At 41.4% G+C, this 25,997-nt stretch overlaps 2 protein-coding genes across 4 annotated transcripts; both read right to left on the bottom strand.

The window, feature by feature from the left end:
* Positions 1 to 186: 186 nt before the first annotated feature.
* On the bottom strand, positions 187 to 8,403 carry LOC121708741 (E3 ubiquitin-protein ligase RNF4-like). 3 transcript variants are annotated; one of them, XM_042091587.1, is made up of 8 exons: positions 8,274 to 8,403; positions 7,229 to 7,332; positions 3,417 to 3,546; positions 2,779 to 2,855; positions 2,643 to 2,655; positions 2,299 to 2,404; positions 1,459 to 1,510; positions 187 to 795 (listed from the first exon to the last, which is right to left on the bottom strand). In XM_042091587.1, exons 2-8 carry the CDS (start codon positions 7,238 to 7,240, stop codon positions 646 to 648), a joined length of 540 nt encoding a protein of 179 aa, XP_041947521.1. In that variant the 5' UTR covers positions 7,241 to 7,332; positions 8,274 to 8,403; the 3' UTR covers positions 187 to 645. The 3 variants fall into 3 exon arrangements, with proteins under 3 accessions (XP_041947521.1, XP_041947520.1, XP_041947519.1); XM_042091586.1 differs by having other exon boundaries at positions 7,229 to 7,318; positions 8,274 to 8,392; XM_042091585.1 differs by lacking the exons at positions 7,229 to 7,332; positions 8,274 to 8,403 and adding an exon at positions 6,411 to 6,533.
* A 377-nt stretch (positions 8,404 to 8,780) lies between these two features.
* On the bottom strand, positions 8,781 to 25,126 carry sesn3 (sestrin 3). Its single transcript, XM_042091579.1, has 10 exons — positions 24,844 to 25,126; positions 16,856 to 16,921; positions 16,556 to 16,771; positions 16,097 to 16,279; positions 15,633 to 15,842; positions 15,148 to 15,280; positions 12,041 to 12,159; positions 11,741 to 11,931; positions 11,505 to 11,649; positions 8,781 to 11,132 (listed from the first exon to the last, which is right to left on the bottom strand). The coding sequence occupies exons 1-10, from the start codon at positions 24,922 to 24,924 to the stop codon at positions 11,046 to 11,048; spliced, it is 1,431 nt and encodes a 476-aa protein (XP_041947513.1). The 5' UTR covers positions 24,925 to 25,126; the 3' UTR covers positions 8,781 to 11,045.
* Between the last annotated feature and the right edge of the window lie 871 nt (positions 25,127 to 25,997).

Raw genomic sequence — 25,997 nt, 5'->3', positions numbered from 1 at the left:
TATAGGAGAGTAAGGAACTTTTATGTTAGAATGGCTTTTACCCTTATACAATAACTTACTAACTCAGTGATCATTGCTTATCTTATCTTAAAGATAGATCTAATTATAATCAAATTGCTGCTTCAAGTGTTCTGTCTGTGCAAAAAAATACAGTTCTGACTAAACTCAAAGCAGCTCAAACTGAGCAATCTTTTCCCATCGGGGTGGGTGATTTTATTGGCAAAAAAACCCCCACACAATTCCACTACACAAAACACTCCAGAGCATCACCAGATGAAGGAAACACTGAACTGAATTTTAAGAATGTTTAATTCTTGTATGTTTTTCATTAATACAACTATATTTAATTTTTAATAGAAATCATCAAATATAAATAAACACAAAAATAATCACAGAAATGCAAAACAATTACCAACACACAGAACAACACATAGTGCGTTCTGAAAAACAAATGCACAACCCACGCACACCAACTAGGTTTTTAAACTTGCCTACAAAAGGAAAAGACAAGATGACCAATTATAGTGACTTTCTTTCCTCCAGACAAGGTATTGCTTTCTGGTTTTGTGCATGTGTGTGTGTTGTGGTGGCAAGTATGGGATAAAACATATTTACAGATATATGCACATCATCCTCCTACACAAGTCAGAAATAGATGGGATGGTACTGTTTGCGTGTCAGCTTGGTTTGGCACTTTGGGCAGGCGTGGGTCCGGTCAAGGGACTTGCACAGGCATTCCTTACAGAACATGTGGCCACACAGAGTAGATACCATTCCTCTGCCCCTCTGCACAATCTGGAGGGGAAAAAGGAAAACATTTCAGAGTGAGATTAAAGGAACTAAGTGCAGTTTTTAGTTGAAACATTAAAAGACCTAGAAATAGCAACAGAATCCTTCTGATGTGATGTCAAATAAATCACCTCAGCTCTGTGTTGTCCAGATATCCACTAAAGTTAGCATGCAAACCAGACAGAGCTTAGCCCACTCTCCTGTTATACCACTTTGTACCATGTGAGGCACCAGATCAAATACTATGCAAGTCAATGGAAGAGTGCAGTCATGAACAAAATGGTGCATTCAAGATCACTTGAATCCTACATGACAAGCACAGATATAACAGAAAAATTATCATGCTCAAGCCAGTGACCTACAGGCATCCGAGTGCAACTACCGGCATTTTAACAATGGAACTTGGATTCATTAGTTTTCTACTTCAAAAGGAAAATGTATACTGATTTTCCATTTAACATATGGTCTGGTCTGTTTATGTATTGTATACATTTTAAACTAAGCAAATAACTAAAATGCTAAAGGTTTTCATTAATATTGAAACTCTTTTTAAGGCCAATAATTTCTAAATATATTCCAACAACAACACAGTTTCTGTTTGCATAGTTAAGGCGGGCTTATCCATTTTAACAGGGTGGATGAAGACTGGACCTTGCTGCAAGTACTTACCTCAGCATATGTACTGAAGCATACCTGACAACTCACTTCACCTGTTGTAGACCTATGAAACACAATCTGATTTTATTATCCAGGATTTCGATGTGAATCATTAACTTCGGACCTACATGTTATCCATTAACCTAAGATAACCATTATTAACCTCATATCAGTGATCAAATCCATGATGTCATATAAGCACATGTATGCTCTTGGTCATACTAGAATATTTAAGGTCCTTATACATGAAACTCTATATCCATCTGATCCATCTGCCTTTCAATCCCATCACCTTATAATACACAGCAGGTCAGTATAGCACTCCATGCACAAAAGAAAAAAAACAGTCCACACACAAAAATTATTTATCATTGACACCAAGAGGCAACATTTTCAGACATGGTCTAATTAAGGAATATGGCATGAGTAAGAGTGGGTTGGTAAGGATATTACCATATCTGTGGTTTGGCCACAAGTAACCACAGCCACGGGTTCATTTCAAATAGTTTCAATCTTAGACGCTGCACATCACTCGAGAGCCGAAAGCTTATGTGCTTGTGCGTACAATCATTTGTATAGCCTACTTCTATACGTCACATGCTAAATTGAATATTCACTCCATTACATTTCCTCCATTTCTCACCCTGTAACTGTCAAAAGTGACATTATGAAACCACTGCCCTCTCGTTTTGAATCAATGGAACATCAGAGTGATTACTAGCAGTGAAAAGTCCAAGTGAGGATGTCCTGGGAAATTCCCACTCCAGAATGTACCGGACCGTACTGCTGCATTGTATAATTACTCTAATGACAAACATTGAAATATGCAGAAAACATGTCTTAAGAGGCTACCTTAATCTAGAGTTCGCTCGGAGAGATGTAGTGGTGACTGGGGTCTCTTCTTCATCACTGATTAAAACATAGCCTTCAGCAGCTATGTTGTGATGGCTCCGTGGACCTGAGGAATGTTTACAATTATCTAGATTTATCCAATTTCACTCAAAATTCCCCCTACTGGCAAGGTGCGTTCATCAGTTATATACAATATTATAAATTATTGTTCTGTTATTAATATGGCTTAAGGCCAGTCATTTTCTTGTTTTATTTTGCATAAGCAAGCTGTCAGGCATGAGCACACTGATATATTAAAAAGCTATTTTTCCAAGAATCAATCTTTGTAAATATTTATTCATTACCTTCATCCACCAGCTGCCACAGCAGTGATCATCAGTTATGAAAGAGACAAAATATGTTATTAGACAAATCTCCATTAAATTCATTTCAACAGATGTCCAAAGATGGATTATTTATAATGATAATTTTGAAACCCACCACCACGCAGTCAGTATTTGTGAGGTCAACCACCGATGTTTCAGGGGTTTCGCTTGTTAGGTCCACAACCTCTTCACCTGCACATGAATACAATTACACAACTGACAAAACCCCCAAAAACGTCACATTAAACAAATGATTTATTTTTATTCTGACATCAAAACTTAATGGCCATTTTGGTGAAAGGTTGTTGACGATCACACTAAATAGTCAATCAAATTACACCCCTCCCTCCTGTGCTCTGAAACAAGGTGTTGATTTGCTGAAATCGTTTATGGCTGAGACTGAGCCATTACGTTTGTCTTCCATTAACAGAGCCAAGACTGTTTAACATACTTTCTGGAGCTGACACACAAAAAGAGCAAACTGGAGGACCACAATGAGAAATTTGCTAAATATGACAAAATGTGTATTGATTTGGACTCTGCTTTAGTCGTTTGAAGAACACCACCATAGGGCATTGAAAGGAAAATGTATTCAATAAGAATACTCCCATCAAATAATACCTGTAACCTACTGTGCCACCAGTATAATGTAGTAACTTAGATAATACTGTGCAAAATAGAGCTTAAAAAATGATAAAATTTCAGTTTAATCACACATTGGCAAAACTCCACTAGTATTTTTCAGGAACTTACCACGAAGTCTGTCATTCTCAACATCAATTGTCTCTGGAGGTTCTTCCGAGGTCATGCTGTTGGTGTTACGTCTACTCCTCTTGGACCCTGGTCTTGAGCATGCATCACCAACCCGTTTTTTCCTCTGAGTCTGTCATGATAAACAAATGTATGCAATTATATCAGGAAAGGTAGTGAAAGGTTACACTGGACAACTGTATTAACTATATGTTCCCTGCAACACATTATCCACAAAATCATTTCAATTATACCTCAAATTAGATAGATAGATAGATACTTTATTGATCCCCACAAGGAAATTCAATTCCATAGCAGGGCTCAAGACTAACGTTTCACTTTTTCAGGTGCAACCAAACTTTTTTACAGCAACGCAGCAGATAAGGATTATGTGTTATGAGACACTTTTCAAGCAGCTAAAGCTAAAGATGAAGAAATATGCTGGATCAGCAGGTAAGAGGAGACGGGAGTGCCACTCGCCTCGGCTAGACTAATTTCTGTCAATTAGGCCTTGCTACTAATCTCTTATCAATGCAGTTTTATTGACCGGTAGCCTCATTTATTGTGATGTCCAAGTCCCACGTTACTGTTTCTTTCACGCATGCAGTGAGTGATTTGGATCAGGGGTGGCACGGGGTGGCCACGGCCACCTCAACAGAAACTCTGGCCACCCCTGTGGCCACCCTGGCTATGTGGCTGACGGAGACAAAATGTGTCCAAATTCACACCCATTATTCTGTTGAATTGCTCACGGAGTACTTATCACACATGTGAAAGAGCAGAACCTGAGCTTTCCAATGATATTAGCGGCTAGGTGTTGTGATAAACGGTTCGCGAGAAAATGAACGTTGGATATAGGCTACATGACATTTAATAATATTTCCATTGTGCACACACCGCTTTGTCCATCTCCACACCCATTACTCTAAGTGGTATATCTCACGAACACCTTGGTCAAAACATAGCAAACCATATATCGACATAAACAGCAGACCTTACTAAATAACGGCTTCTACACACAGTTGCGTTCCGTCAACGCATGCCAGTGGGTGTTCCCGACGGTAGCTATGCAAATGACTGAGTATAACCATAATTTGATTGGTTGGTGCAGTCCGTCGATTGGCTTGATTGGCCGCTGCCGTCTGTCTGTGCAACAGCTGAACTTCTCAACGCGAGCTACGGGAGAAACGTAACGGCTCCTACACACAGCTGCGTCCGTTGCAGTGCTGGAGACGCATCCCATTCACTTTACATGGGCTCACGTCATCCGTTGTCGAACTGAATTGTGGGTCCGTTGCGTCGCGTTTCTCCCGTTGCTCGCGTTGAGAAAGAACGCAACTGTGTGTAGGAGCCGTAAGAGGATATGAAGCATTCCTCTGTACAGTAAGCGGATCCCGAGTAATCCGGTTTTGAAATTGCAGCAAAATTCTACATGTTATCCAACTTTGGGCTGAAATTGTAATATATTGTAATAGCAGCCCAAAACAATGAACTTCCTTTCCAAATCAAAAAATCAAAAGTTGGTCATGGCATGCACAGATCAACAGTGCATGCTTCATGTGGCATGGATGCAGCACAAAGTATTTTTACCTAACATAAAGGCTGACAGGCTAGACGGTCTTAAAACGATATAGCCTAGCATATGAAGAGCTCTTTTCTAAGACGCTATAAATCCAAGTCATGTTATTTAATTGTGTTTTTCAGGTAATATCAATAAAAGTGCAGTTGTGTTGTTTTAATTGAGTAAATAAATTGTGACCGCAGAGAGGGTGTCCATTTCACTCAACGTAGGCAAAGTGTCCCATAATTGGAATCAATAGGTGTTGCATTTTATTTATGCACATTAGGCTACCACGGATGTGCATCACTAATTCCCATGAGTTGGATGGAAACGCTGAGGTTGTGACTGTAGCTAGTTGTCTCGGTTGTTTTCCCATGATCATGAATTAATTGTGTTGTTTTCCCGAGATCCCAAATGAATTATTTTGATATCTCAAGATAACAAGGTGAAAAAAATAATGATATGACATGGCCTCACTCGGCTTCCGTACTATTCCACTTGCATGTGAGAAATCTTTCTCACATATGAAAAATATAAAGACAAACCTGCGCTCACGTTTAAGGGCAATTCCGCGCAAAACTGTCACATCCATAACGGCAACACAATGCCATGGTATTTAGTTGGCGTTATGGATATATGAGTTTTGCGTGGAGTTGCCCTTAAATGATGACAGCCAATTCTTGCATGAAACTTCACCTCACTGAATATGAGCAGGCCAGACTCCAAGGCCATCACCAAATCTAATCTCTGGTAGGCCTAATGTTGAATTTCGTCAATGAAAATTGAGTGTTGTATTGTGAACTATGATGTTACTTTGCATACCAAAGGACACTGGCAAAATAGGGGGTGGTGTTTAGCCTACATGGGAAGCCTAAGGCCTATAGTATACTTATGTCATTCCACTTTACATTTCAAGTTACTTTTGCACATTACTTTTAAAACTAGTAGAAAATGTATTAAAACATCCTCTGTTGAATGAAAGTAACTATGTTAAATATCCAAACTTTTTCTTGTAATCGTCTTTATGAGGCTCTTCTGAGATTAAAAATAAATACATTTGGTAAAAGTGTCTCTCCAGGCAAAAAAGGTTGCCGACCCCTGATCTAGCTTCATGGACATAGGCTAGGCCTACTAAATAAATAATCTCTCTCTCCTGACACGGGCAAACACACACACATTGACACAGACGTGTTCAATCGGTTTAAACCCTTGATATCTGTCTGTTGCCTAAACTACAAATGTTCATGAACTAGACCAGAAAGTTGAAAGAAAGTTGAACTTAACAAAAATGCATCTGTATACACGATCATGTTTGATTTAGGTTAGCTGTTTGGCTGCGCTGTGTAAAAAGAGAATGGAATCCACCGTTCCAGGATATAATCTATTTCGACGCGCCTCCAGCACCTGACCAGCAGCTGAGCTAAAAGCGCGCTCACTTGATGCACTTGTTGCAGGAATGCAGGTTGCAGCGCACCCTCAGTCATGCGCCTGTGTGAGAGGGAGAGGGGAAGAGAAGATGGAAGGTCTTGTAGACTAATCATCATATCGTAACCTGTTTTATGCAGTTAAGAGAGATTGCAAGAAGGTGTGTTGCACTTTATGTTCTGTAGCCTACATTATTAATAACTAAGTGAGAACTTTGTGAGAAGAAGTGCTTTGTCAATTTTTGACCCGTCCCGCCCGCGATATTTTCCGATTAAGCTTACCCGCACCCGCCCGACCCGCGGGTTTCCGCGGGTAACGGGTTGACCCACGCAACACTAGTACAAGGATACAAGGAAGTTTATTGTCACATGCATATAGTTACTGGATGTAAGAAATGCAGTGAAATTATGTCTGGTGTCAGCCTATTTGTGCATTTATGGGGGGGGGGGGGGGGGGAAGCTTCCTCATGAGACAATGTGCTGTGTATGTAGGGGGGAGGAGGGGGGGGGGGGGGGGGGGGGGGGGCAGTGTACTGCAAGTATGGTGAAGGGACTTACTATTGCAAGCAGAGTACTGTATGTAAGATGTATGTGAGTGATCACAGTGTAGATGTGTGTGTGGGCGGGAGGGGAGTGGAGCAGTGACTACAGATACCCAGATACTACTAGTACCCAGATAAGTTACAGTTAATTTATGTAGACATACATATGCCTTTCTGTGCAGAAATTGAACGACTTAGGTAAAAAAAAGTGTAGGCCTACTAACTCATTTTCAATGACTCAAAATGCAGTGTCTCAAAGCTGAACGCTCTGTTTGCATTAATACTTACGGTGCCACTCATGTCAGTGTCATGTAGATTCTGTTGGATGCTTTATATCCAGGAAACTTGTCACCTCCGTGGGCACTTGAAATATTTCAACTGGGGGGAAACAACTGCTTAGAATAAACATACAGATCAAATTAAACACGTTGTGTCAACAAACCACCTCGGTCAGGCAGCCCAAATCCAGTTGGCAAAGGCTGATGAATATCAATTTAGGTAGCATTCAACTATCGCATTTGAAGCTAGATTTGGCTAAGGTGGCTTACTATTAGTTTGACATCTTTGACAGACACCTCCCTGACAGTATTTCAAGATGTCAATTACAGCATACCGTTAAGTGTTGTAGGCCCAAGGGTAACCCTATATTTCAACGATAATGTGACTAACTAGTCATCAACATCAACCGTTACGTTAATGTTAATCAACATAGCTAACGCTAACGTTACCTTTGTCTTTCAGTTTTGTTTTCCCTAACGCTAACGTTAAAGCTATCTATTCCATCAATTAACGAAATAGTTGACGTGGCAGGGACCATTAATTGAACTCAGGGGTTATAAATATCTTCATATCATTCTAATGTTAATCAACACACAAGTAACATTAGGTAACGTTACAGCTAAATCCAAAGTGTTCCAGGTTGTAGGCAACATTAGCTAGCAGCTAACGTTAGCTAACCCTAAACAACCTCGAATCGGCAACAAAAGGTATAGACTAGCTTCTTTAAGATACGATACGTAAGAAATTCAAACAAACTATCTAAGCCTATGCTTGAGATATCCATGAGTTGCGTGTTGCATCCCTTCTCGAGTTTAACGTTGCTTACACAACGCAGCAACGTTATGAATTGTAAGGCTAGCTGGCTATCTCTTCTAATTCCATCTGACGACCTAGCCAGCTAATGTTAGCAGCGACTGGTAGTGACATTGTATTTCAGTAAATTAAGTGAGACAGTGACAATATTAATAACCAACAAGGCCATCCTTCTTTCATTAACACCTAAATAAATTAGAAATAACAATTTAAAACAATTGTGTTTAATCTGGCAACTTACATTATGTCGTGAAACAATCCATTTGTCGGAGTCTCTAACGTCAGAAAATTCAAAAACTACTCTGACTACGTCTTGTTCTTGTCAGTCTTGTAGCTTGTCAGCCACTGTGTAAATTAACATTTACTGCCACCGTCAGGATTGGAGTAGCCATGGCAATGGCATAAACTTTCCCTCAGGGGATGGGCAAGGTACCTATTTTAATCAATAACAGAGTAGACTGTATATATGATATATAGGTTTGTGTTTTATACAGTCATTGCTATCAATTATTTGTTGTCTGTGTATGCTTCTGTCAGTATATCATCCTTTACTAAACAGTTATACCAGACAGTTGATAAAGTATCTTGGTTATAGTGGGTGCATATGTGGTCATATGCCACTTTGGAATTAAAGGGCAATGTCTTTCAAATGTTGAATACAAAGTTTAATACACAATGTCTATGCAGATATTATTTCAAAAAACAAAACAATATATTATGTTAATTACTCAATGATGCACTGCAAAAGTTAAGCGAAAACTTTTATTACAGGTCTTTAATTTGGTTTTGGTAAAATAATCAGGCAGAAAAAATGCCACTGGTAGACTCTTACACTCTATACAGAAAAAAACCTATGGCGGGCGGCACTGTTGGTAGTGGTAGACAGGTACACGTTAACCATAAACCACAGAAGAGATATGTACAACATATACATGAATTTATATCTGGATATCGCATTTTAACAATATACAATGAAATGTGCATCAAATGTGCAACTGTGATGGTGTTAGCTGTGCACCACAACTTTCAAAATAAGAACTTCTTAGACTGTGTTATGCTTTGTTTTGTAGTGATAAATACAGCTTAGTAATAATTTACAATCAAACAAATATTCAAATACTGAACATGGACAAACACATAAGAAAGAAGAAAAAGAATAGAAGTATTTTTTTGGTTTGGTTACATTGCACATGAAAAGCAAATAATTGGTCAACAGCAGCATTATATGGTCACTGTGTGGAGTGTCATCACAGCATGTTACAAATGTCGTAACCTTTGGTGCAAATTTTGAGTTCACAGCATCTTTATCCATCAGTTATACGATACAATACACACATAGTCCACTGATATCCCCCAAGTACACCTGCTTATTTAAACAAAACATCTCTGTGTGAACTCCAAACCATATGGCTGTAAGGCACGTAAACACAGAAACACAGTCGAAGAGGTCAAGGGGATGTCTAGCTGCCCTCTCAGGGTTTTCAAACATTACATTCTTTCGATATTTAGAGTAATTGTGCAGTAAAGGAGAGATGGATGTATGAGGGAAAAACAAACATAAAATGTCTCTCATAAGGCAATCAAATACAGGCCACCAATGCTCAAAACAGGTGCAGAGAGGCATTTCTGAATGGCCAACATGTAGGAACCTGAAGCAGCGACAGGCTGTGGCTAACAATGAGTTCCACTCATGCTTATTAAGAAGATAAAGCTAAATTTGGGCATTTGGTTGGGGGAAAAGAAATTAAACCACTAAGGAAATTCTGCTCTGATGTCTGTGGCAACATACAGATGACAATTTTTACTTTGGCTTGCTGTAAACAACATGAATCCATCTACCCTGCCTCGTACAATACAGTATGTACAGACTAATGCTGGTGTGAGGAATGTTTTCTTGGTACACACTACCCTCCCATTAGGATTAATCGAGCACAATCTGACCGTGCACATCCCTTCACCACTAGTCTACCCTGTTCAAGTGGTCACCCCCAAGATTATGTAACAAAGCACACAGGATCTCATTCTAGTGCCATGAACATGACAATGACTGCTATTAGCTACCCTGGCAACCATAGACCCCGGATCTTATTAGTTCGCCTTTGGGATGAGAAGGATCTGAAGGTCAATATCATGTATCAGTGACCACAAAGTTCAGCATTTAACAGCTTGAAATTTTAACTTAAATGAAAAGTTCATTGTGGCCAGAAGAAGGGATACATCATTGTTGCAGGTCATTGTTGATCATTTGCTCAGTGGGTATTTAGATGAAAGAAAAAAAGCTTTTTTTTTCCAGTGAAGACTACACATGCTCAACTTTTTTCAGACTAAACATACTCATCAGTTCAACTGCCCTTTAAATACCCCCAGTATCTTCAGAGGGTTTGTTGTGAATATTGAAGACAAAAAATCTCCTTTAGGAATTCTTAAAAATTGCAGAAATAATGCAGAAATTCCATGACAGCATTTTTGCAGTGATATTGCAATATTACGAGAATCTGTAATTACAATTAGCAAAATTCCAGAGGAACTGGACAAGGTGTGGTAGATAAGGCCAGTCCATCACAAATACTGTGAATGATCAGGACTATTATCTTTGTTGGCTCGTTGCTGTCATTTTTCTTTATTTTCAGTTCAGTCTGGTCTCTGAAGAAACTCATTAACTAAATAATATTACTCTTCAGGCAACTTTAATATCTTGTATTTATTTACCATATACATTTTTAAAAAAATCTAAGGAGAAATATTGCACTTTGCACATTTTTCAGTACACAAATAATACTGATACCAGCACTTCAATGTACCCTCATTTCACACTTATAGTGTTCGGCATAAGACTGCTGGGCTTTAAAACATGGGAGGGCTTTTCCTTCTTGTAGTGTTTCAAACCACCAGTGCCCCGGTAGAGATAAAATACACAAAAAAAGGGGGAAAAGAGAGAGTGTGGGGCGGTAAAAACAGGCATCTAGGTTAGTAGTGACAGAGGGAAGTAGCTCAGAAATGCCTTTTTGTCCTGTCAGGTCATGTACTGTGTGATTGCACGAAGAGCGTAAAGCAGTTCCGCCTGCATTCGAGCCTCCATCAGAAGAAGATTCACATGAACCTTGGGGAGGGGAACGGCAAAATGAAGGTCATTTAGTTATTCAGACAGTATCAGTATCACTAGCCAATATGTGATTTACTTTGTTTACTTTTTACCACAATTATTATACGATGTCTGTTGTTATTTCATTGTTACTGTAATCTCAGCTTCACTGAAAATGAGGACTCTCCGAACCTCAGAGAATAAATAAGGGTTGAATGAATGAATACATGAATGATTGATTTTAATTGGTTCCTTTTCCTTGAGTTAGAATGTGTAAATCAATGAGCCTATAGAGACATATCATTTATGTCACAAATCTAAATCATAGACACACAATCAAACACAATGACACACAGACACACAATCGCATCCAGGCACACAGACACACACCTTCTCAGAGTGGCGGAACTGATGCCAATAGCGGTCATACATGCGACGTGTGGTCCTCTCAGGATAGCAGGTCACAGTCTTAATGTAAACTTTCAAGTTGCGTTCCAGAAGCTGATTCACCTCTCCATAATCGTAATCATCATACCTACACACAGAGGTCCCATGAATTAGACTTACATAATCAAAGGCAACAGTGCTGCTCATCTGATGCATTTTACCATGTTGGTGTTTCTTACCTGATACCATACATGCAATGGACATAGTTAAAAAGGGCTCTCCGCAGCATGCTGGTGTCCACACCCTCTCGGCTGGCCATGTTGTAGTAGGTTAAATCACAAGCGGTCCTGAATTTTTCATCCAAGAGCAGGCCAATGTCTGAATACAATCTGTTCACCAACGAGAATCCATGATCTTCCCATGAATAGTCCTACAAAGTAAGAGGCATGCATCTTAAACAATCAAATTATTATTTTATTCTAATATACCTGTAAAAACACACAGATGTACATATGCTGGACAGTACACAATTAAAATACCTGTGCGCGAAATGTTGGTGGGTTATCCTCTCCTCGTCGGGCAAAGTCTTGATAACCAAAGGCAGCATCTTCGACAAAACGTGAAACTCTGGACGGTGAAATCATTTGGTCATCAAAGTCTGTTCAGGCACAAGCAGACACTAATTTCACCTCAGACAAAAAGACGGATACATGATAAGAAAAGTGATCATTTATTATTTTTTACATTTCGGTTGCTAAGATCAGCAAACAAGACAGTGAGTAACTGCTGCGTGACTGTTATCACTGAATCATGGCTCAACGATAACATCCCCGACTCTGCTATACACCTGGAGCAGCTAACGTGCTATCGAGCTGACCGAGCCCTAGCAGACAAAAGACGTGGTGGAGGAGTTTGTGTTTACACACATGATGCTTGGTGCCGAGACGCTACGGTAGTACACAGACACTGCTCTCCACTGGCGGAGTTTATGATAATTAAGTGCCGACCCTTCTACCTCCCCAGGGAATTCACCGCGATTCTGCTGGTCGCGGTGTACATCCCCCCCCAGCAACAAAAACAGTGACAGGAGCATGGCACTGAATGAGCTCTATCGGGCCGTCAGTGAACAACAAAGTGAACACCCGGATGCCTTCACAATCACCGCTGGAGACTTCAATCACGCCAATCTCAAAACTGTACTACCAAAATTTCACCAACATGTAAACTTCCCAACAAGAGGACAAAACACCCTGGACCTTGTTTACACCCCACAGAAAGAAGCCTACAAAGCCAAACCCCTCCCCCACATTGGACAATCAGACCACATTAGCATCCTGCTGCTGCCCCGATACAGACAAAGAGCAAAAGTCACCAAACCGGTTCTGAAGGAGGTGAGAATGTGGCCGGAGGGGGCAGTCTCACAACTTCAGGACTGCTTTGAAACAACAGACTGGGATATCTTCAAAACAGCTGCCACCCACAACAACCACATTGACATTGAGGAATACACAGACACTGTGACCTCCTACATCACCAAATGCATCGATGATGTTACAGAAATAAAACACATCACCAATCGGGCCAACCAGAAGCCATGGCTGACAGGAGACGTCCACAGACTGCTGAGGGCCAGAGACAAAGCCTTCAGAGCTGGAGATGTAGCTGGCCTAAGAACAGCGAGGGCTAACCTGTCCCAGGGCATCAGGAAGGCAAAAAAGGATTACACAGACAAAATAACAACACACTTCAAAGACAGCAGAGATGCACAGAGCCTATGGCAGGGCATACAGGCCATCACTGACTACAAGCCTGCGCCACGGAGCTGTGAGAACAACACCTCTCTGCTAAATGACCTGAACAGTTTTTTCGCCCGTTTTGAAGCACAAAATGACACTCACCCACAGAAAACCCCACCTCCCCTCCACGACCAACCCCTGTACCTGTCCTCTGCCAGCGTGAAGAGGACACTAGCCACCATTAACCCACGCAAAGCAGCAGGCCCAGACAACATACCAGGACGAGTGTTGAAGGACTGTGCAGAAGAGCTGAAGGATGTTTTTACAGACATTTTCAACACCTCTCTGGAGCAAGCAGTCATCCCATCACTTTTCAAAACTGCCACCATCATACCCGTGCCAAAGAAATCATCACCATCATGCTTCAATGACTACCGTCCTGTAGCACTCACGCCCATAATCATGAAGTGCTTCGAACGGCTAGTCATGTCACACATCAAAGCCACCCTACCCCCCACCCTGGACCCCTTCCAGTTTGCATACCGAGCCAAACGATCCACGGAGGATGGAATCTGCTCTGCCCTCCATCCAGCCCTCACCCACTTAGACAATAAAGACTCATATGTGAGAATGCTGTTCATAGACTTCAGTTCAGCATTCAATACCATAATACCACAACAACTCATCAGCAAACTGGACAAGCTAGGATTCAGTACCTCCCTCTGCAACTGGCTGCTGGACTTCCTGTTGCAGAGACCACAAGCAGTACGTGTCGGGGACAACACCTCAAGCACTCTGACCCTGAGCACGGGGGCCCCTCAAGGGTGTGTGCTCAGCCCCCTGCTCTTCACACTGCTAACACATGACTGTACAACCACTCACAGCTCCAACCATCTGGTGAAGTTTGCGGACGACACAACACTGGTGGGCCTCATCACTAAGGGCGATGAGGCTCACTACAGAGAAGAAGTAGACCTGCTGGCTAAATGGTGCAAAGACAACAACCTCCTGCTAAATGTCAGCAAGACCAAGGAGATTGTTGTCAACTTTCAGAGAGGCCACAAACAACTGCCACCACTGTCCATCGACGGAGATGCTGTGGAGAGAGTGAGCAGCACAAAATTTCTGGGGGTGCACATCAGCGACGACCTCTCCTGGACCACCAACACAGCATCACTGGCGAAGAAAGCCCAGCAGCGCCTCTACTTCTTGCGCAAATTGAAGAAGGCAAGTGCCACGCCTCCTGTCATGACTACATTCTACAGAGGGACCATCGAGAGCATCGTCTCCAGCAGCATCACAGTGTGGGGCGGAAGCTGCACAGATCAGAACAGGAAGACCCTCCAGCGCACTGTTAACACAGCTAAGAGGATCATTGGAGCACCACTCCCCTCCCTGCAGGACATTTACACCACCCGCCTCACCCGCAAAGCACTAATGATTGTCAAGGATACAACCCACCCTGCACACGAACTGTTCAGCCTCCTGCCCTCTGGAAAGCGGTACAGGAGCCTCCGCTCCCGCACCACCAGACTGGCAAGTAGCTTCATCCACCAAGCAATCAGGATGCTGAACACTCTACCCACTCTCCCATCACTGACAGCCCCCCCCACCCACCAGCCAGCCAGGAACCTAGGAAACTAGGATCCTGTCTACCCTAACCCCCCCCCCCCCCCAACACCGCCATGTGGAACTGCACTGTGACTGTGCAGCCTAACGTGTTGCTGCTTCACATCAAGCCTGATATACTTGAACGAAATTTCAATTCTTTGTATGACCAGTGCATGTAAAGAAATTGACAATAAAAGCCGACTTGACTTGACTTGATTTTGTCACATAAAGCTTCTTGTAACTTCCAAACAAGTTCAATTCTTTTTGTGGTATCATAGTGTATGTGTCTGTTGTGGTACCTGTAGACCCCACAAAAAGGCTCTCCTTTTTCTCCTTCTCGAAACGGATGACCATCTCCTCCTCGGAGGCCTCCTCTTCCTCCTTCTCCTCACGCAGCCTCCTCATCCTCTCCAGAAGAGACTCCAACTCGCTCTAAAACAAACACAGTGGTGCTCAATCCTGTTATGTGTACATCCAAAACACACACACACACCTTACCAATGTCGTTCTTTTCACTTGCACACCATGGGTGATGTAAGATAACTACAGTTATCAGAGCTCAATTTTGTCACGGTCTGTCCATCTTTTGTTTCTCCATGTAAATATGAGTCGCCATAATACATGTAACACCTAACTTTGCCATAATAATTTGAACTGACATCCAGGGTAAATAATCTCATTGTAGTGTATTGAATTGACCCATAGACTATGTGTTTCAACTATCTCACCAGAACATCTTACCAGGCTTTACGCTGGTATTGCTCATCAGTGAGTGGGCACTCACCTCCGGACTTTTGCTGAGAAGGATATCCTGCTCCAATTGGCCAAATCCAGTAAGCTCACAAGTGCAGTAGGAACTGACCGGAGCTAGCGTGTCAGGGTTGATGCCACTGCCAAAGATGAAGCTGGCCAGTGCGTGAAAGTGCGCCAACAAAACAACAGCATGGACCAGCTCAGCCAGAGACCAGCTGTTCTCCCCAGTCTTCAACAGGGCCTGAAAAACAATGACAATGAAACACTAGTGTAAGGATATTGTTTGCCATCTTTCAATCTGCAATCTTTCATTCACTCACAAGGTCTGACAGACTTTATTCAGTTTTTTTTATGTATTACTGGCTGAGTATGTGTGATGATGGTGTATTAAAATATGCATGACTATGTTCTTGATATAATATCCATTACACCTTCATACTCTGCTATGATTGGACAGTAGATAGTTCAGTGAAAGCATAAATTACATTACCGTACCTCTATATGTTCCTTGGTAATGAGCCATGGTCTGTGCGCAAGTATTTTGTTGAGAGTGTTGAGATTTCTTAATTTCTCGTTGGCATATTGCAGTCCTTTCAGCCACTCCAAACAAACTCCTATCCGGTAAAACTCCTGCACATGCAGTAAAACCAGGAACCAACACTGATGCCGCGCGGCTGCCTACATTCAATACAAGACACACACACACACACTTAATATGAGTATGAACTACAAACAAACTACCAATAAATTGCCAGCGATACTAACAGTATATCCCACATGAAAGATACAAAGTGAAATGCTACAAAGCAGATAGCAGTGAAAGATACCCATTCCACCAATAAGATCAATGTGCCTCAAAAACAATAACAAGTGAAGAATCAGTGTGGTAATCTGTCATATTGTTAATAGTTAACAGCACATGCTGTATAAACCAGCTGCACTTTATGCTCTCACCATAATGGCAATATAGTGTCTGTAGTGGAGGGGTAAGGGCCCGTCTCTCCTCAGCAGGTAGAACTGGCAGCGCAGGAAAGCCTGCAGGTAGTGTGGATGCAGGCCCATCACTTGGGTCAGGTGATCCAGCCGGCCAGTGGGAGAGCAGAGCTCGGCTAACAGCAGTTCAGCGTGGGGCTCCACCACCCACGTATCCAGAGACCAGGCCTCCACTATCTGTATGCAGAGAAAGAAGGGTAGTGAGTTTGTGTGTGTGCGCGCGTGTGTGCGTGTGTGTGTGTGTCTTATGCTGTCTCTTACCTCTTCTTCTGGTATGAAGGAGCTGGGGCCAGTGGAATACAGTCGATGGATACTTCTGCTCGGCTCCTGGGAAGACACAAGAGTGGTGTCTCAATATTAACTCACAGTCTATCAAAATGCCTTAGTTAATGACTCAGCTGAAATCATGGCAGATTGTGTGGAGTTACTCTGTTCGTCACAGACCTCAACCCTACCAGCTACAAATGGGAAGTACATCAGAAGTGATGCAATTAAAATGGGGAAACCTGTGCAAACCTGAGATGCACAAGCATTCATAAGGGAAATGATGTCCTTTACTTAGTTCAGGAAGTCTGACTCACTAACTGGCCGTGTGCATGTTGGCCAACATTTTAAGTCTCACAATCTTCAAAAGATGAAATCTGTCCTGATACAAAGTTGTTATCAACTCCCCTAACCTACATCAAAATTCCAAGACCATATGGAATAACAGTAAACTCTACTACCACTACCTAAGTTTCACACATATACGGTTAAGTAATATGAAGAATGAAAAAAAAAAAAAACATGCAAGTCTATTCAGGCTAAACACTGCAGCCTCTCCTTTGAATATGAACACAAATCTTCAGTTCAAGATTGACTGCCAATTAAGACCACAATGAAATATGAACAGCTCTATCTACTAATCCAAGGATGAAAATGAAAATAAGATGGGCCATGTCTGAGTAGTTAGCATGCAGAGCACAATGCCTCCAGTGTTTCCCATACATTTACTTATTTGTGGCGGTGGTCAATCAACATTGACCACCACACAATGATTTTCCAGGTTGTACTACATTGTGCTTAAATCTGGTTAGCATCATAACCACGCTGCGCTAATTTGTTAAAACTGTTGCATTCAAGTTAATTCTGCAAACCTACCATCACAAATAGAATACAATTTGTGGGAAACACTGGCCTCTGATTATTGAGGATCACATAAGGAGACATGAACTTAAAAAACATACATATGTCACAGTATTGAACATTGGATCAGAGTCGCTAGCTGTACAAATAATTGCAGCCTTTGCGATTGGCTAATTGCATTAGTTGAAATGGCAATGTCTCTTCGATAAATTTGATTAATCTTTCAGCTCTAGTCATAGGTCGGAAATCCTGTGCTATTCAAACCTTACTGTGAACTGACTACAAAATGCCTCTACAAAGCATCAGCATACATTCAGCACAATAGCAATACTTAGCTGGCACCAGTAATGAGCAGAAGTAGTGCTTATTATATTATCCATCATGTCACTTCTAACAATAACTAGCCTATTCAACAACAAACAATATGCCTAAGAACTAAACTCCTAAGAATTAGTCTTAGTGATTTTGTGAAAAGTAGGCTTCTTCATACGTCATTGACAGTTCAAATGGTGATTCAAAGCCAGAGTGTAATTAAATCTACTGTATGAGCCCCTGGAGAATTGCTCTCTAGAAGGCCCCATAAATGAAAAGATAAGATAAACGCAATATCAGCTGAGATGATTTTCCAGCATCTAACCACTGGCTGCCCCTCAGTTACCTCACATCATAAAAGCCAACGCACAGCAGACTGCCATAAAAAGCTGTAAGTCCACTGGAAACTGAACATTGTACCAGCACTTTGACAGCAGAGTAGTTACCAGTGGAAATATGCCAAACAGCCTGAAATGTACAGAGGGAAAGAGCTACCCAAATATTCTCATTAGTACACGCCTTGAATTCTATAGACAGTACAAATTAAGATAGAAACTAGATGTACCGCATAGCGGTACAAAATATGACCGCCGCTCAGTCCTGTACATCCGTTCCGCGAAAATAAATCACACTTCAGTTTGTCTCCATATTTTACTCCATCCCCCACTCTTGAAACTTTTGTGTATGCTTGTTTGGCATGCCTGAGTGTGTGTGTGCGGCTGCACAGAAAGTACCCTACTGGTGCTGAAAAGGTGAATAGATTGTAGAATAGCCAAAGAAGATGCAGAATTGTTATAAAACCTTTAAAATCTCTAAACAATCACAAGTAGGGCAGTTCATCACAGTTCATCCATTGCAACTGGATTGATGAAAGGTCACTTACACCTGTAGGCTACATTGTATTTGGGAAAAGCAAAAGGTATCAGCATAATGTTATTTATTTATTTATTATTATTTTTTTTTATGTATTTTTAAACAAAAACATCTCTGTCAGTTCCATGCCGTTTTCAACAGCTATCAAAAACAAAGGTCATTTTTGGATGGATGGATTTTTTGTGAATGTTTCTTCTTCTACATAAGGTTTTAGTCATCTTTAGTTCATGTAATACTTTATTGTCAATGCACAAGTTAAGTAACAGTAGTCTGAAACGTTATTGTTAATGCACAAATTAAGTAACAGTAGCCTAGTCTGAAACGAAATGCTGTTTTACATCTAACCAGTGGTGCAAATAACTGACATGTCCAAATGGGCCTTGATGAAATGCGTCGCTAGACTGTTCATACACATTTTAACGGGCCAAAGTTGAAGAGCTTTTCTCCGTTATTGTTAGTGCAAATATAGGCTGATTCATGTTCCCTTGCATTGTTTAACTGAGGTCCATGACTAGTCTGGCTTTCATCAGACCAAGCTCAATCTTTTAAGAAATCAAAAAATAAATAGCGGGCAGATCAGGCTGGGTTCACCCAGCCTAGTCCATAGGCACCCGATATTGTTTAATTTTCCGATTGAGATATACACGCTCTGGCTATTCTAAATGCAAAAATGCATCAGGGAGTTATGACAAAACGGTAACTAACAAACTAGATCCTAATAGAAAGCTTCCCTAAGCTACAGGTAGGATTATAAGGTAGGCCTATTTACAACATAAATTGTCAATAGGCTATGCTGGCGACACAAATAAAATCTCCTTTGGAAACCAATGGCTTACGCCTTACAGTATCAAGCGGACTTAAACTGTCATATCGTGGCGAAAAGTTGTAATAACATTCACGCAGCTCCATGAGTCAAGGAAAGCGCGAATGAAGTAGCCACTTCTAAATGGGACCCACTACACAGTAGCTTAAGGTGTTTTGCTAAAGCAGCCATAATGAAATGAAGGTGTCATTGTTTGGATACTTCACACACACGTGCTTTTTAATTTCACAGACTACAACTACCAAGCTGTAATCAAAGCACATCGATTCCCCTCTCACACCCTGCACGCACTTAAAACAAAATAAACAGGCGTCTCAGTCTCACACATGTATAGGCAAAACTGTATCAGACCGGTGTAACGTTGGTAAATCTTCCATTGCACAGAATGATTTTGTAGCACGTGCAATAAATGACAGTCGAAAGATACAAACAGTGCTGCTATACATTTGCTTGCTATAACCGCATGTATAGTTTTCTACAAATGCAATAAATCAAATGCCTCCATCACTCAACCAACGCTAACGGTAACATTACCTAGGTCCTTATTGATATTACAAGATTAACGTACCTGCAGTAAAAACCAAGCATGTCCGATAAACATCCTCAGATTTATTTCGGCTTCAAGAAGAAATGGGAATTACACTTCATGTGAACATCGTCCTATCCTTATTAGATGTTCGCTGCGGTAAATTACAGTCCTTGTATGAAGCGTCCATTGTTTTTTCCAACCCACTTTTAACTTCCAACAAAATTACGTCTCACTGCAACGATGCGCCATCTAGTGGACAAACGACTACTTCTCGCCAATACTGAAAATGCAGCCATGATGATGATGATGAATATTTATTTTGGCTTTCTTTTAATCCTACTGATTTTCATTTTTTACCGGGGGGGGGGGGGCAAATCACAAATGAGTGATAATGAGCCAGGTTGATGTGGGCCCTTGAGACCAACATACCATAAAAGATTCACAGAGAACTGTGTCTGCCCTACCCTCCTTTCGGGGGGTCCAGTCCAGCGGGGGGGCTGCAGATGAAAACGAAAAATGACGGTTCCATGCTATCCATGTGGGGGTACATGCCCACCAAGTTTTGTGTACCCCGGTCTTTCAGTGTCCCGGGAATCCTTGTTGGTGTACGTCACTAAATGTACACATAAATTATTTTATTGTAAGGCCCCCCATGAACGAAAGTACACAAAACTTGGCATGCATTCAGAGGGTGTCATAATGATCCTACACTTTTAATTTCGTGCAGTTTTGACCTTGTCAGCCAGAGATATTGAGATGAAAACACCTAATTTTTTGCTTTTTAATTTTTAACTAGGTGGCGCTATACATGAAATAAGTGGTAATGGGATGGGTTGACATGCCCCCTTAAGACCAACATACATAAAAAAGGTGGACCTCCTAGGCCCTACAGTTCTCGAGATATTCACAGAAAACTGTCTCCGGCCACCTACAGGCCAGTTGGTGTATAGTAACATAAATTAATTTATTGTGTGGCCCCCCATGAACGGAATTCCACGAAACTTGGCGTGCATACAGAGGGTGTCATAATGATCATACACTTCCAATTTCGTGCAGTTTTGACTATGTTAGGTCACAGATACCTTCAATTACAACACCTCATTTTTACTTTTTTGTGTTTAACTAGGTGGCGCTATACATGAAATGAGTGGTTATGGAATGGGTTGACATGGCCCCTTGAGATCAACATACAAAAAAAAAATGGTCCTCCTAAACCCTACGGTTTTCGAGATATTCACAGAAAACTGTGTCTGCCCTACCCTCCTTTCGGGGGGTCCAGTCCAGCGGGGGGGCTACAGATCAAAATGAAAAACGATGGTTCCATGCTATCCATGTGGGGTTACATGCCCACCAAGTTTCGTGTACCCCGGTCTTTCAGTGTCCCGGGACTCATTGACGGAAATTTGGGCATGCGAAAAAGAAAAAAAAAAAAAAAAAGAAAAAAAAAAAAAAATTCTGACTAAACCTATATGACCGCCGCTTCACTGCGCGGCGGTCATAATTAATGTCTCAAATTATTGTTGCTTTTTTTACATACATGTAACAAATACATTACATCTAACTAGAATTTTAACTCTAGCTGATAACCCTCAACAAGTAGGCTAGAATATGTATGGCATGGTCCATGAAAGCAGTTAGTAGGTCTGATATGTAACAGGGACGTGATCCTGCGTCAGAAATGTTTACACAGAACTCCCCCCCTGACACACACACACTCACTCTCTCTCTCTCTCACACACACGCGCATATGTACAGTTTACTCTGGTCCCTTCTCTCAATGGACTTGTCTGAAAGGCAAACAGACATTAAGCCAGTAGAACATCAGTCCCAGTGCCCAGACACTGCAAACAAAAGGGCCTGTAAGGCCCCCGCTAGCTTTTATGTGGTGTGACCGCATTCACACACGCGTATCAGCATATTCGCACCATGTGTAGAAGTGTGTCAGTGTGTGTCCGCGTCTGTGTGTGTAAGCAGTGCGAGCGGCATATGTCCCGGTTAGGTAACTCCTCTCATCAAACACACTCACCCTCACACCGATCTAGCTCACACACAGCCTGTGCTGTGTAGCTTTAGTCAACCACACCGGCTGCACACAAGGGGTTGACTAAACACAAATTAAATTATGCTGGCTTTTTTGAGATAACATTCATATCTTTGATGCGTGTTATATAAGCAACGTGGACAGTTATATCAAATTCTCAGTTAAGACACAGTCAGTGCTCCATAACCTTGTGCAGAATATGCCCCTCAGCCTTCCTTTAGACTACATTTTAGGTTTCATGTCTTCGAATACTACTGAGAATACTTTTTCTGCATTATTTAAAATAAAACGACAATGATGTTACATTTTAGTGTAATAAGTGAATTATATATCAGACATTGGTGAATACTCTTCAACATTAATTTTCAAATCATAAATCCTGTTGCTGTCATACAGTCCTAGTCCATGACTTAGATCTCTATTTAAGCTTGTGTGATATGCCAGAGTGAGGCTGCTGAAGGGCTGAGCTTGGCACTTTTGATGTTGCTGGAGTTGGAGTGAAGCCAATCACAGTGTTCTGTCTGTGTTAATGCGCTGGAATGTGACTTTCTGTCCTCACCGAGATATAACTTAAACAACATCATGTGATTGTGTGGTGTCACAGTGTTTGGTGCTCCCCCACTGCTGTGGAATGTATTGATCTGTCTTGGCTTTGTACTAAATGTTTTCATGATAAAATTATGCCTAGTGTGAGTACATTATTACAGGACATTCAGGTTCTGGTTCTTATCCGCCGAGGGCAATCTTTTGTACTGAGGCTTTCATGCTGGCAGATTTCATTGTTTCATAGACCCAGGAGTTCTCCCGAGTTCTGCACTGTACCACACAAGTAAATGCAAGTCCCATGAAACAGAACTACTGTATGTACGTCTGCTGACCTGAAATCAGGGTCAGTGCCTCATGCATCAAATCAAGCACAGCTGGAAGAATAGGCAAAAAACTTAAATCAAGGTGCTTGATTCAATTTGACCTAGATAATTCTGGGCTGAATTTATACTGTGCCAACATATCTCTCAGAAGTGCAAAAGATATGATGCCCCACAGTACAGTATCATCAGTGCTACATAGAAACAATCCTAATCTTATTCACATTAAGTCTGGAGATTCATGGGTGCAACATCACTGTAATCAAGAACAATCCATTCCAAGAAACTGCAGTGTTGTGCAACATATTGCAAGGATGACGATGACAAAGCAAAGCATGCTTGATAGGACATCTGGCCAGTCTTAAGGGCTTTGCTGAAGTCCCTATTCACACACTTGTGTCCTATGAGAGGTGATAGGGTAGGACGTTGTATGTTACATGAGTGCCCATGTCAGTGAAACAAATGGAAGAGTTCTGTTGTATGAAGGCAAGTAGGAGTGCAATGGAAATATTCGGTTTGGAATGTCCATGTAAAATAACCACACGTCTGACTTACTACAAGTTGCAGGTATATGCGAACACCTACAAAACAAATGTCAAAAAGTTCAAGAAGGAAGCCTCCATTTTGCACAACAGGGAAATGGTCTTTTATTAGCCTTTTACACTACTTGGAAAACTAATGACGGAAAGCGATAACTAATGTGGTTGACTAAAGCTAACCAGTTTCATCACCACAAGGAACTAGTTATTTCAAATATAAAGTATCATGATAAAGTTTACACAAACAGATCACAAAGAGCAAACAACAGGACATTTATCATTCAATTCAATATGATGAAAATTCCACGTCAACTAATATGCAATTAGACTTTGATGTTATTCCTTAAAGAATGAATTTCCCCTTGAGGATCAATAAAGTATCTATCTAAGATACTTTGTGAAGTACATGTGATAAAATGAATATATCGCACAGCATTTGGTGAGTGATGTACACCCACCAACTCAACTGCTATATTCTGTCATGCATGTGCTGGTGTTACTAACCATTTAAAACTAGGTCATGTGCACTACTTTCAGAGTGATGAATGACCTCTTAGAATAGCACCTCAGAAAAGAAGGCCAGGCTGAGAATTCCACCACCTTACCCCACCCCCTCAACGTCTCACTATTCTGCTGCAGTCACCTCTTTTGGACAAAAAAATATGTTTGTATTGTAAGTAACATTTTCCCTTTTAAAACTGCCCATGCAGTTATGCACAACAAATCATGATTGAATACTCTGGTGTTTTTTGACGTTTTGAGATAAACAGACCTTGTACTGTCGAGACTAATACACCAGATTTTCGCACAAATCCAGGATAGCTCATCCAGCTCACTCTTGTAGATATATAGCACGGCTAGTTTGTTAATCATTAGGTGATAATCGCACAAAGTGCTGACAGGATCAAAAGAAACCACCTGTGAATGCACCAGTAAAAAAACACTGCATCCTGAACTATGTTAGCCCTACCGCCTGGCTGGCTGGCTGAAGTGAACTGGGTGACGAACTTCTTCTCGCGAGTCAATCACACACTCCTCGTTCTTTATGAGGAGTTATCATAACTGTTAGTTTTACACAACAACTGTCTGAAACTTGTGTAACTCATACAGATTACAGTGTATGTGAAAGGAGATCACTTACCTTGTCGAAGATCATTTTCTGACAGACCGAGCAGATGGGATAGGTGCTTGGGGAGGCATGAGGGTCCGCGTTCACATTCATTCTGAGACTGTCGCCCAACGATTACAAATAATTATGCAAATTGGTGTTACGTCTCCAGTACCTTTGCTGGCACACACAGGAGAGAGACAGGGAGAGAGGGAAAGCCGTTGAGATGTTAGGGAGGAAGTTGTTGACTTGAGGTGATTCGGACAACCGGCCTCCCCTCCGCGTGGCCTCTGCTCTCTGCAGGCAATCACCGCTAGCGCACCGTATCTGTTCGGGGACCGTGAACACCACGCCCCCTGGCCTGGGCACCAAGATCCACGCCCCCCTCCCCCCGCCAGTTGTGGGTGATTGGATTTAAATCCAATCGTTAGTATGATCAAGTGGCCATCAAGCAATAATATCATAAACTTTAAGGGACCATTGGGGCTATAACGTAATGAATAGCATCTGTGACACTTGATGATGACCTCCCTGCAAGTTTTACAGTAGGCCATCCATCTCCAGACAGTTGTCCATCTCTTTCAAACACAAACACTTGGAGGCCTTTAAGGAAAAAAGGCTACATTAATGTTTTGAATTGAACTAATTAAAAAGAGTCAGTTTAAACCTTTTCATGACCTCAAAAAGTATCTGTAGTATACATTCGGCCTACAATGCAAAATAGTTTTTTTTTGTTTGGTCTGTTTTAAAGATGTTGATCAATGAATAATTTGGTCAAGACATCAACCAAAACTGTGCAAAATATATGGTAGGCTAAGTTGTGGTTATTGCTTGAATTTTAGGTAGAGAGTAGTAAAGAGGAGATAAATGCATCAGCAAACCCATTTGGCCTGTTTAATTGCTACCATAGCCAGCACAACTAATGTTAATTTAACCTTCAATGTCTGTGATAAGTAGCCTAGCACTATATTGCATCAGATAGCCTACAAACCATAAACCACACGGCATGCACTGCATCTTCAATACTGAATAACATCCACATCTCCACTTCAAACAAAGCATACGTCCTTTGAGAAGACTACTTCCCTTATAGTCTTGACTGAAGATAAACAGGCCTAGCATGTTCTTAGTCATCATAGCTTTTGGCTATGACAACATGGAGGAAATGCTGACTGGTAGGCTGATAA

This window comes from Alosa sapidissima, chromosome 5 (assembly GCF_018492685.1).
Source record: "Alosa sapidissima isolate fAloSap1 chromosome 5, fAloSap1.pri, whole genome shotgun sequence".
Taxonomy (NCBI): Eukaryota; Metazoa; Chordata; class Actinopteri; order Clupeiformes; family Clupeidae; genus Alosa; species Alosa sapidissima.
This window is presented reverse-complemented; position numbering and strand designations above follow the sequence as displayed.